This window comes from Oryza brachyantha, chromosome 1 (genome assembly GCF_000231095.2).
Source record: "Oryza brachyantha chromosome 1, ObraRS2, whole genome shotgun sequence".
NCBI classification, from domain to species: Eukaryota; Viridiplantae; Streptophyta; class Magnoliopsida; order Poales; family Poaceae; genus Oryza; species Oryza brachyantha.
The window spans coordinates 9,263,767-9,277,070 of NC_023163.2; the positions used below are offsets into that span (position 1 = coordinate 9,263,767).

Below are 13,304 nucleotides of genomic sequence, written 5' to 3' on the forward strand. Positions count from 1 at the left end.
GGTGTTGGCCTTTGGCAGCTCGTGGAGGAAGGCCAGTTAGATCCCCTCGACGGGATCGATAATCCCGTGGCCATGCTTGCCGAGGCCGGTGCCTTCCACGTAGTGCATACGCTCCATCATCCTCGCCACTGTCTGATTGGACGCCAGGCTCCCAGGCTCCGGCGGCGGCGAGGGCTCGTAGCAATAGCGGCATGCTGCTCGGAACGGGAGAGTCGACGGACGATCAAGGTAGTTCACCGCGTCGGTGTCGCCGTCGTCTCTGGTTGCACGCACAAACGTGATGCGCGGGAGCTCCTCCCTCTTCTCCGACACGGGGGCGACATTGGACTTCTTGCGCGTCTTCCTGGGCGGAAATTCATAGTCGTCGTAATCGTCGCCGGAGTCGGAGGACGTTTCGTAAGGATGACCGCTGTTCCGGGCGTTGGACGGCTCGCTGGGAGGCGGTGCGTCCGACGACACCAACTCCACCACCACGGCGGCGGCATTCGTGTTCGTGGATGGAACAGCGGTTCCCGGCTCTTCGTCGGACGTCTCGTCAGGATCACCGCTGTTCCCGGCGTTGGAGGAGTCGCAGGGAGGAGGTGCTGTGCCTAAAGGCGCTTCGTCCGACGACGACACCACCACCACGGCGGTAGCAGCAGCGTCGACGCCATCGACGTCGTGGGGCGGAGTGGCCAAAGGCGCTTGCGACTCGCCCATAGCCTTGCACTCACAGTCGCCGGAGTAACCGGAGGAAGCCATGAATAAAATCGCTAGCAGCCGCCGTGGAAACCGTGCGTTCTGACGCCTGCCCAATCGCCCTTTTAATGACCGGGTGGATTAGGCGTAGCCGCGTAAGACCCCGTCACCGAGTCCGTATCCGTATGGAACACCACTAATCCAGCGGGCTTGTAACAAACGGACTGGATTTTAAACCCGGAGGGCATGTCCCTCATTTATTGCATGTTATTTAAATAGTTATTAAAAATTATAAAAATAGATTAATATAAGATATATCACTAGACAAATATGAAAATTCAAATATGACTTGTACAATCATAAGAAAAATAACAAATATGACTATTAGTATACGTATACTATTTAGAGTTTAATTTGTTATTTTTGTTATGAATTTTAGAAGTCATATTTGAACTTTTTGTGTAGTTATATATCTTATAATAATGTATCTTCATAATTGTTCTTAAATTTTTAATAACTATTTAGATAGTACGCAATATACGAGGGGTCATCTTCTCAGGGATTATAATATTTTCCCGTAACAAACAACCACGTGTGTACTCACTCCGACCGTCCGATTCGGTTTTTGCCTCGTCAAGCCCGCATTGGAGTGGAAGAAGAACGTGATCGAGCGGCTGTCCGCTGACGCGCAGCTAGCGGCTCAGTCGATCGTTGGACGATCTGCGCCGTCACGTCCTCAAGACGATCGACTCCTTGACGGGCGCGATCGACCTCCTGACCCTCTTCGCCGACGACGGCAGGAGAACCTCGCCGTCGTACGTGCTGCTGCCTGCTCACCCTCACCACGCTCCACAGGTCGTGCATCTTGTCAGAGTCCGGCAGCGGCGCCGCCGTGGGCTTTCCTCCTCATGCGGCAGTGCAAGGCTGGCTGTGGCCGCCGCGGCTCTGCTCCGACTAAGAGTGGATGTCCGTTGAGCATGCGCGCGTTCGTAGGTCACCTCGCTAGCGTCGCTGACGATATCCATGTCCGTGAGCTTGAGCATCTCGATCAGTTTGTTCACCGATGAGAAAAAAAATTTAGGGTTCTATATAGTTTTTGTCAGTTGTCTTCTACTAGACAAACATAAATTTTGTTCGTTCTGTTCATTAAGTATAGTTCTTAGTTATTTTTCTAGGAATATATATATATATATATATATATATATATATATATATATATTCTAGAATGCTTAATGTTGTCTAAAATAGTTTTGTTTACAACAAAAAATACTTAGTATGTTTTATAAAAATTAGAAGGGTGGCCTGCGCATTTACACGGCTAGATTTAATTTAAATATAGGTTTTTATAATACTCCGTCCGTAATAGTTAACATTGATAACTTTTTGTCACATGTTTTATCATTCATCTTATTCAAATGACTTTTGTAATTATTATTTATTTTGATGTGATTAGAATTACCAAATGTATTTTAATTATAACTTAACTTTTTATATATTTGCACAATTTTATTTATAAGATGAATGGTCAAACGTGTGACAAATAGTCAATAATGTCATTTACTAAAATATGGAGATAGTATATGTTTTTTTCTTTAAACTCCTACCAATATGTGATTGTTTACACTCTTAATTGTTGGTCATTTTAATATAACACTATTAAATGTTTATATCTAAATATTTATTCGTGAGAGAAATTGGTTTGATCGAATCTATCAATCATAATTTGAGATATATAGCATCAAAGATCCAATTCACTTTAATAACACTGAAATTTATCTTTGCTCTCATATATAACACTTCATCTAGGTTTAAATTATTTTTTATTTTTTTATTTTTCCTTTTTATACATTAAGATGCAAAATACACATGTACACTTTCTTCCCCTTTTCCAAGCCTGCAACCATGGTTACACATGAGAGCTTATCAACTGCTACCCCACGAATTCACTCAAGACATCCAACATCTTTACCCCAACTCTTTCCTACTGCCACACTTAAGATACAATGTTACTGCTATCTTCGTTGAGCTCGTTTATTGCTAAAATAATACTATATTTCATATAATTATACTTTATTTTTTAATATATTCACTATCCACATATCAATTTACACTGTTATAATTTGTCTCAATTTACACCGTTATTATTTGGGCCAATCAAGCTAAAGAATATATAGATTTCTATTAATTTCATATTTGTGTGGATTTAGAGCCAAAGTTATGGCCTATATTTTTTATATGCCTTACCTGAGTTCTATGTCGTTGCCCATGGATGTTTTTGACATAAAAATAAAATGTTAAATATTTATTTTCGTATTTTATTGATACTATTGATTGAAAAATATAGATATAACAATCCTCCCAACCAAAAACTCTGGCAGGGAGGTGCTCAGGTACGTTGATTCTATTGCTTTTGACAACAGTGATAAAACAATACTATATGTAATTTTAGGGGAAAAAAATTCATATGCATGCACCAACATCTAGTTTAAGCACACCCAGAAAAGTCTTATAATATAGAACGGAGGGAGCAGATAATAGATATCCAACGTTGGTATTTCACACGATTTATAAAAAATACTTTCTTTTCCAGAGTCTTACTTTCCTTTTGATTTTTTCAAATTTTTCTTGTCCGTTTTCAAGTCCTAGTATATTTCTGTTTTTTCTATTTTTCTTATTTTCTTTCAATTAATGTAGGCTTTTCTAGGGCAGGAGGGCAAAAGGTGAAGGATTCTATTTATATTAGTTTAACAATTTATAGAGACAGTCCTCCCAGCCAAAATATGTGGCAGGGTGCTCAGGCGCCCCAGTCATGTTTGTTGAACCGTTCACGGCATGATCCTGACTCTCTCTCTCTTTTTGCTTTGACAACCGTGATAAAATAATACCACATGCAATTTTCAGGTAAAAAGTTCCATATGCATGCAACATGTCCTAGTCTGGTGTTTCCGGTTAGAAACAACAACTTTTAATCTATTCGGAATCGATGTTCTCCCAGTTGATCTAACCATTAAAATATAGTCTAGTATAATCTAATAGTGTATATTTTTATTTTTATCTGCTTAAACTACATAGTTATAATCTAGACTCACCGTGATCTAACGATAAATATTTTTTCCTTTTTCTCCGATTAATCTACATCGTTATAATCTGGACCCACCATGATCTAACGGTGTATATTTTTTCTCCGATTAACATGGTTATTTCTAGGCACCAGAGCGCACGTGGAGCCTCCTTTTCGGGCTGTCTTTATATTATAATAACTAGTAGGCTGGCCCGTGCATTTGTGCGGCTAGATTTAAGGGGGTGTTTGTTTTTAGGGGCTAAACTTTAGCCCATAGTCACGTCGGATGTTTGGACACTTATTATAAATAGTAAACGTAGTCTATAAATAAAACTCATGCATAATCTTGAACTAATTTGCGAGATAAATCTAATGAGCCTAATTAATCCATGATTAGCCTATGTGATGCTACAGTAAATATTTGCTAATTATTGATTAACTAGGCTCAAAAAATTCGTCTCGCGGATTAGCTCTCATTTATGAAATTAGTTTTTCGATTAGTCTATATTTAATACTTCAAATTAGTGTTTAAACATCCGATGTGACATGAGGCTAAAAAGTTTATCCCCATCTAAACAATCCCTAAGTCATTTTATGTTTTACTCATATTTGTTTTAATCTATAATCTCTATAATATGTGATTTTTTACTTATCTTAATTATTGTCTATTTAGGTATAATTCTACTAAATATTTATCTATTTGTATTTGTTCTTTCACTACAAGAGGTGGGTGGCTTTTTGACATTTTATTATGTCATAATATGTGAATTTTATGTCAAAAATTATGATTTGTGACAAACAGTTGACGTAATTTCAAACGTCAAAAAGCCACCGTCATAAATTTAGTATGTGACGTTTGTACATCTATTGTCACAAGCATATGACATTGCTTTATTGTCACAAAATCCTAGGGCTTGCCACGTGGCAGCAGACTTGGCAGTTGACATAGTGAAAAAAAAGTCACAAAATAAGATTCAGCCTGCTAAAGCCCATGTAGCTCATGGGCCACAAATATATTTTTTCTGGGGTTGTTTCTAGCTAGCCCATCATATTATTTGCTTCTTTTTAATGAGTGCAGCCTGTACAAATTTTTAGCACACACCAATTCAGCCCATATGATTTTTCCAGCCCGCATAATTCAGCCCATATGATTTTTCCAGCCCCTACAATTTAGCCCATATATTTTTCCAGCCCATATAATTTTTTCAGCCCACACAATTCAACTGATTCTTTTCAGCCTAGATGCAATATTTCAGCACATACAAAATCAGATTCAAATGAATTAACATTCCACAAATGATTGCAATGTCACATGCATTTCACATTCCACAAGTCTTAAAATGCAATACCAGTACATCCATCCACTAATTCAATATATATCCAAAGTCTCATCTTCCTGCTACATCGAGAGCAACAACAGCACATCTGCAATAGCTTCACAGTAGCAGCAGCAACACAATGGCCAAAAGCACAGCAGCAACAGCAACAGCACAACGGCCAGAAGCACAACAACATCAAAATAACATCCCACAATCAAAATGGTCGCAAGTTCACTGTCACCAAAATATCATCTGAAACCTAAGTATGAGAGCTTACTGCTGAGCATCTGATGATGCAAACTTGCTGCCAAACAAGGAGCGAAGGAAGCTTTGGTTTTCACTTCCTTGTTGCCTTAGCTTCTCAGTTTCTTCTTCATTCTTCCTTGCTGCCTCTTTCTGGTCCTCTAATTGCTTCTGCAGATCAGCTATCTGCAATTGCATTCCGGCTGATCCCATCTTCTCAGCATGCAATTCACTCTCTAGCTCACGCACACGATCATTCATTGCAGCAGCTTTGGCATTTTTCTTCATCTTTGTGGACTGCATACCAACATTACGAAGAAAAGTTGATTTTGGCAGAACATGAGCTATAGCTTCAACAGGAGTCTTTGGATCTTTGCCTTCTTCTGTTGGTTGAGCAACATAGGCCTCCATTTGAGACTAGCAACAATAAAACCAAAAAAAAAATCAGATTTTCTATGCTAGTTATGTATGTGTCCCAGAACAATATATGTGTAATGATGTCTAGAAATGCAACCTAGTGGAAGAAATGAAATGAATGGAATAAAACCTTCTATCATAATGTCCAGAATATATATAGGTATTAACTAATGTCTATATGGAGATATGTAGTAATCTATTGTGTTGTTCAAAGTAATCAGATAGGGAAAGGTACTCACAATGGCATCCTTCACGTTCTCATTAAAACCTGACTTGCTACTGCAGTGGTTGTCCTTGAAAATATCAATCGCAGTTGGTGGCACATCCTTAAATTTTGGTTTGCTTCTGAAATTACATACAAGTAGAAAAGTAAATAACTAAAAGCATGTTTTTTTTGAAGAAGTTAACTAAAAGCATGTGAAAAGATAAATGAATAGTAGCAGTTCAAAAATCCAATTTAATGCCCTTAGTCTAGAGATGAACCGAGCAAATCATTAATGACAATGAACACATCATTTATGGAGGGCAACAGCTATAGGCGACAAAAGCTACCTGCATTATTGCCGCCAAGCTGAACAATAGCAGCCACTAATGACCAAAACAAGGAAAACATAGAACACCAAACTGATGTCTTCTGAAATATTGTCAAAATCACCCACATGCAGGACCTTGTTGGCTGGGATAAAATCACCCATATCCTGAATATGGGTGATTTTAGCCGAGACGCCACCAAAGCACAATTTTGTAAATTAAACAATAGTTGTGAATATTCTACCCACTCAAGACATACAAGTTACTAGTGGACATTCTGGACATATACAAGCTCCTATATCATCGACTAAAAATCACAAAAGTTTGTAGAGATGCAACAGTTTATCTTACCATGACATAGCATTGTGCAACATAGCTCCGAGATCCTGTCATCTGGTGGTATTGAACTAACTCACAGCTATCTTTTTTTTTATACATTTTTCCTATAGAAAGACAAACATTACTGGACAGACAATTCATATTCTGTAAGGCAACATTTATGATAGATATTAAGGAAAGATATACCTTATGCTTTAGGGTAGACCACATGTCCACGAGTTGTTTCCACTCACTGTCAGTCATAGAGCTTAGCGGCGAAGTTGTTCTAACTTCATTTGCTGGTATACCATTGAAATATTTCTTATTTAGCCTGTATCTCATCTGCCGCTGTCCTTTTTTGAGCAAATCAGAAAATGCATCTTTCACTGGATTAGCATCTGCGTTGATTGTGAATTGACTCTGGACAAGAGCATGAACATATCATTAAATAGCATTCAAATGGTACCCTGCGAGTGTGCAGCAACAACGAGCAACAAACAGTATAAACAAATGTCAACTCTAGATTATGCAGCACTATATTGAACCAAGGTCTCTAAAATAATTCTATCTGCAAGGTCATAATGCAGTACATATTTTTATTTTCAAGTTGTATAGAACATTCTTGGTGGATTTTTATGTTCTTTTAGGAGCTATAACATAACAAGCTAGGTTCCTAATTGGCAATGATCTAAGCCAGTTTATGTTACAGAATTCAAGTTCAGGTTATCATGAATGCACAAAAGGTTAAGCTTTCCTTTACAGAGATGGCCAAACCATCACTGAAATTTTTATTTAATCCATATTATGGAATCTCCTTAGACAAATTTATATAACAGAATTAACGTTTAGTTGTCATGAATGCACACATAGTTTTATATTAGATGTTTGCTCTACCAATATTTATTTTCATTGTTAGTTGTTTTAAACATTAAGCTAATTACTATAAATACATGTAAAGACATTTAAATAGGAAGGGTAATTAAAGTCACGCGAATGCATGACTAATAGACTTGTAAATTTATGAAAATGCATGCAGCTAGGTTACTTACAGTGACTTTGTTGTTGAAGTCCCTAACAACACCTTCGTTTTCTTCACTCTTATAATGCTTCCAGTGAGTGAAGATTGGGACATGGTTCCATAGAATAATACCACCCTCTGATGCTAGTTTTGCAGCTTGCAGAGGCACCTCTGGCCGTAGGTTTCCTTCAGCGATGTGCACTGGGATCTTGTTGCTTAACCCTCTTGAAATGTTATCCAAATCTCTGCCTACATGTCTGCTCACGTGACTTTTGCTGATACATCGACCTACCATGGAATTTGGAAATCAATCAGATGAAAACAAAGACCCATTAATGCAAATATGTAAACAATTAATAGTGGAGAGAGATTAAAATCACTTGCCTTTAGTAGACAGCTCATTCTGGTTGTTGGCCTGGGTATTAGCATTGGCAGCCATCAACCCATCTTCTGTGGAACCATCTTGTGGCTCTGCTGTTGTATCTTTACGAGCTGCAGCCAAATCCCTAGTCCTCTGCCTGGTAATTCTTGCAGGTTGGTCTTGATCCTGAGTTGCCACTGCCATCACTCTCTTTGATTTTCTTGATCCTCCAGCAAGGATGGAGACGTTCAAAGCACGAGGAGGCAATCGACAAGTTACCTTCTGGTTCACATCTGGTTGAGGGCCAGGTCGCCGGTTTCCGTCCAGGAGCCATCTTCGCGAGTCGGAGCATGGAGGGCTGGTGGCGGAGGGCGGTGTCGAAGCCTATGGTGGAGCGCGGAGGACGCCGGCAGAGGCGTTGCAGAGGAGTGGCAACGGAGGGCGGCAAACCCTCTTCCCTGGTTGCAGTTGATATGAGTGGTGGTTGCTGAGAGGATTGATTTGCTTTGAGACCGGATATATCCCTCATCCAAGAAGATGCTCACAGTATCAGGCGATTTTACTAAACTATCCTCGTCCAAGAAAATGCCTGATGTAGTATATGTCTTGATACAAAGGACATTTTGTCTCCAAAACTTTTGGTGTGGCACGGAGACATCGCGCCATTGCGGCTGTGCCAGTGCCACGAAATCCAAATTTTGGTGCACACCTACTTTCTTAAAATACTGCTTTCTTATCTATTACATGTATAAAGGAACAGAAAAATGGGGCTTCACGTTGCTCCTCACGAGCTAGAAATTCTGAGATTAATCGAAGAAAAATAAGAAAAAAATCAATCAGACATATCATTTTTATAGCAATAAAAAAGAGGAGATAAAAAATCAATTGGACTCAATCGTAAAAAAATGAACGTTTTTTTTATGGGACAAGGAGACGGATGAAGAGAAAAAAAATAAAAGATAAAGTGTCCGTAGCGGGACGTTCTGTCAATCGGAGAAGGTTTTTTGTTTTTTAATCGAGAAAAGAAAAGAGAGGTTTCGGTAAGACAAAAAGAATAGACAAGAAAAAGAACGTTTTTGGGGTATCGGACAAGGAGACGCGTGGAAGAGAAAAAAATAAAGAAATAATTAGGTTTTTTTAACCGGACATAAGAAATTTCCATAATACTACCTCGAAAACCTGACATTTGGATGAAAATTAAAATAGTTGATCTTGAGTGAGGATGTCATCTAGATATACCATTTAGAAGTATCTCACTAATTGAGAAATAAAAAATAGAACCTGTTTAAAAACACAAATTAAGAATATAAAAATATTTTTCATGAACCCATTTAAAAAATAATATTGTATAGGAAGAAGTTTGTGTAGGAGTACAATTTCGAATCCAAGTAAATAGACAGACCGTGTAAAATACTGAAAAGTAAAATGCCAAACCATGTAAAATACAATTTAGAAAAATCTGAATTTCAAAAAATTTAAAATAATTAATATCAAGATGAGAACCCATGTATAAATATAATTCAGGAAACAATAAAATTTAGATTAAAACAAAATATAATTAGCATGGATAGAAGAGTTTGTGTAGAAACAATTTAGAAACATCTAAATTTCATATTAAAAATAATTAATATTAGGATTGTGAATCCTCGTAGAAATACATAAGTTCATATTGAAATAATTATTATTGAGAAAAAAATCATATGTATTAGTATAATTTAGAAATATTGTAAAACTTACAAAATATGTAGTATTGATTATTAAGATAATATAAGTATGTAAAAACACATTTTATTGAAACACATTTCTCTAGATATCAACAATTATGTTGGTAAAATTCTGAGATTTATCGGAGAAAAATAGGAAAAAAAGATCAATCTGAAAAACATGTCAATGACATAGGAGAAAAAAAGAGTCCATGCATCTATGTAACGTCACGGTAATAACTTATTGATTCAATCGGACAGATCAATCCATAGCAATAAAAGAAGATAAATCAATCGGACATATCAAATAAAGAAAAAAGGAAAGTTTCTTTTTTTTTGAATCGGACAACCATAAGAGAAAAAAAGAAAAAAGAGTCCATGGGCAAATAAATACCAGACTAAAAATTTTAAAATAATTGATATTGAGGGAAAAGTCAATCTATAACTATAATTTTAGAATTAAAAATAAAGAAAATAATAAAGACTTCATGTGTAAATTTTAGATTAATCGATATTAATGGAAGATTCCATCTATATGTACAATTAGGAAAGATCTAAAATTTTGGTTAAAAATTAGGAAAAAATAAGAGAAAAAGTCCATATATGAATACAATTTAGAAATATATAAAATTTTAATTATAAATTAAATATTTTGTAGAGAAGAGTTTATGATAACTGTAGTTTAGAATACAGGTAAATGACGTTCCATGCAAAATTATAATTTATAATTTACCGGTACTTTGATACGTCCTCCCTGTATGAGCTAGTTTTTAAGTTCGTTTGCTTTTGGAAATACAGATCCGTGTATGAGCCGGATTTTTTAAGTTCGTTTGCTTTTGGGAATATAGATCCGTATTTGAGTCGGGTTTTAAGTTCATTTGCTTTTGCCGGTACATGGCGAGGGAGAGGGAGCAGGCGGAGGGGGAGAGGCGCCGCCGGTGAGGGAACAGGGAGAGCAACAGCAAAACAGCAGCAGCTCAACAGCAGTAGCTGCAGAAAAAAAGCTGCATCTACAAGTTTTCAGTAGCAACAACAATTTCAATAGCATCTCAGTCGTACCAGCAGCAACTTCAGCAGCATTCGCAGCAAACCAGCAATTTCAGCAGCAAAACATCATCAGCAGCAACAACAGCACCAACACAATAGCTGCAGCACAGCAACACAGCATCAGCAGCAACACAGCAGCTGCAGTAACAGCAACAAAACAGTAGTACCAGCAACAAAGCAGCATCACAGCAGTACAGCAAAACAGCAACATCCGCATCAATTGCAGGTTATTTAAACAAAATAATCCACATAGTCCAAATCATCATTCATCGACAATTAAATTGAAACTACAACTAAATCTACTCGTAATCGCTATCATCGTCATCTTCTAGAGGGATTGTCGGACCTTCATTATCACTCACATATTGTCATCCAGTTTCATCTTCGCTGTCGCCTGACTCATCTTGTTGCCCTTCCGCTTCTCTTTGTCTACGGAGGTCATCAACTACACTAGCCTCAACATGAAAACCACCTTCGCTAACTGGCTGCTCATTTTCTAGACATCCTTCAGTAAGTTGAACATGCATACCTTTACAATCATCGTCTTGATAGGATAATACCGTAGCATTGGGCATATTCTCATTGTCATTTTTAGCCACACTCCATAAGTGTCTATGTGAAAATTTTTGAACAACTCGCCATTTCTCACGATACTTGTTGTCTAACAAATAAAATACCTTTGTGGCCCGTGTTGCTAGAATAAATGGATCATCTTTGTACCAAAAGCTGCCATGGTTTATGCTTTGAAAGAATCCATCTTCCTTCATTCGGAACTTCTTTCCATGAGTGTCAAACCAATCACATCGAAATAGAACCATTGTCCTATCACCACTTGAATCCACGTTGTATCTAAGCTCAATTATTTCCTTCAAGGAACCATAGAAGTCAATTTCCTGGTTGTCATGTGTACCCTCAACCATAATTCCGCTATTTTGTGTTCTTCTATTTTTCTCACGGTCTACGGTGTGGAATCGAACACCATTAACAAGACATGCTGAATAAATTTGAACTCGCAGATCAGGCTCACATGACAGCGCAAATAGCTCATCATTTATGTCTTGTCTATCCACGTAACGAAGTTTTGTAATCTGCACAAAAAAATAATTGACATAAAAAGTTTGCTTCTTAAACCAGGAAGAAAATGATGAAATAAATTAATAGAGATCAAACTCACGTGCTTCTTAAACCATCGAGAAAATTGATTCTCAAGGGTTTTTTGAACATTAGGACATCCTTCGTCCTCCAACTCTTTCTTGTATATTGTAGAAATGATAGTTAATTTAAGTATTAGGGCTAATAAGTAAGTTCCAAGAAACAATGAAAATAGTAGATGCGATGACATTCTCAATATATGGCTCAACCTCCAAACAATTGTTTAGCACGAACCAAATCATTTTTTCATAATCATGCTCAAGATATGTAAGACTTGGTGCTCCAAGAACATCAACTCCATGCTGGAAAACAGGTAGGTCTTTTTTCACAATAGCAACACGCTCTCTATTTCTGCCCTCCCGATTGTGTCATGTCTCAATATCATTACCAAAGTACTTCGAGCAAATAGTCAAATACTCAGCAGCAACATATGCTTCTGCAATGGACCCTTCAGACCTTGCCATGTTCCTCACAAACCGTTTCAATATTAATAACCTTCTTTCTACTGGGTACATCCATCCATATTGTATTGGACCTCTAAGAATTGCCTCTTCAGGTAAATGGATAGCTAGGTATAGCATCACATCAAAGAAAGAAGGAGGAAATATTTTCTCAAGCTTGCACAAAATGATTGGGATGTCAGCTTTCAGTCTTTCCAACACATCTAACTTCAAAGTTTTTGCACATAGTTGCTGAAAAAAATTACCTAATTCAGCAAGTGCTTCGTATATGTCCTTGGGCATGATTCCTCGTACAGCAGTAGGTATAATCCTTTGAAGAAGAATATGACAATCATGAGTTTTCAGTCCTTGGAGGTTGCATCCATCTGCAGTAACACATATTGCTAAGTTGGAAGTATATCCATCTGGAAATTTTACACTCTTCAAAAAATCACAAAAATCAGCCTTCTGTGTTTTAGTCATCGTGTAAGGGGCATGAGGATATGAATCTCCATCAGGATCAAGTGTAAATGCTTCCTAATACCCATATCTTCCAAATCAAGCCTAGAATTTGTATTGTCCTTTGACTTTCCAGCCATGCCTAGAAATGTACCAAGGATGTACTCACATATATTTTTCTCAATGTGCATCGCATCAAAATTATGCCGCAGCTTCAAACTCGACCAATACGGCAAATCCCACAAACATGACCTTCGCTTCCAACATTGGCCCTCCTCGTTCCGCTTTCTTTTTTTGCTTTCAGGATGCTTTCCTGGTTTAACATCCTTGACCCTCTCCAGTTGCTCCATCAGCTCATCCGTCGTAAATTTCTCTGGCTTCTCACGATTTTCAACATTACCATCAAACACCTTGCTTCTCCTCCATGGATGGTCCCTAGCAAGGAAACGCCGATGGCCAATAACATATCTTATTCCTTATCCTTTTGGAGCAAGGGTTTTTATCACAATGCACACATGCATAATAACCTCTTGTGACTCTTCCTGACAATGTGCTCA

At 37.7% G+C, this 13,304-nt stretch overlaps 1 protein-coding gene across 2 annotated transcripts; it reads right to left on the bottom strand.

The window, feature by feature from the left end:
- Positions 1 to 5,036: 5,036 nt before the first annotated feature.
- LOC102703637 lies at positions 5,037 to 8,411 on the bottom strand. Of its 2 annotated transcripts, none has more exons than XM_040520000.1 (7): positions 8,226 to 8,411; positions 7,970 to 8,132; positions 7,617 to 7,873; positions 6,775 to 6,987; positions 6,601 to 6,692; positions 5,958 to 6,063; positions 5,037 to 5,718 (listed from the first exon to the last, which is right to left on the bottom strand). In XM_040520000.1, exons 2-5 carry the CDS (start codon positions 8,022 to 8,024, stop codon positions 6,657 to 6,659), a joined length of 561 nt encoding a protein of 186 aa, XP_040375934.1. In that variant the 5' UTR covers positions 8,025 to 8,132; positions 8,226 to 8,411; the 3' UTR covers positions 5,037 to 5,718; positions 5,958 to 6,063; positions 6,601 to 6,656. The 2 variants fall into 2 exon arrangements, with proteins under 2 accessions (XP_040375934.1, XP_040375933.1); XM_040519999.1 differs by having other exon boundaries at positions 7,970 to 8,143.
- Positions 8,412 to 13,304: the final 4,893 nt, after the last annotated feature.

Bases quoted from the DNA above. Each gene is read 5' to 3' on its own strand.
- LOC102703637 (XM_040519999.1), bottom strand. From the start codon at position 8,298: ATGCTCCGACTCGCGAAGATGGCTCCTGGACGGAAACCGGCGACCTGG. The intron at 8,144-8,225 runs GTAACTTGTCGA...GAGTGATGGCAG, and splicing joins AACCAGATGTGAACCAGAAG to TGGCAACTCAGGATCAAGAC. The intron at 6,693-6,774 runs GTATATCTTTCC...GTCTTTCTATAG, and splicing joins GGTCTACCCTAAAGCATAAG to GAAAAATGTATAAAAAAAAA.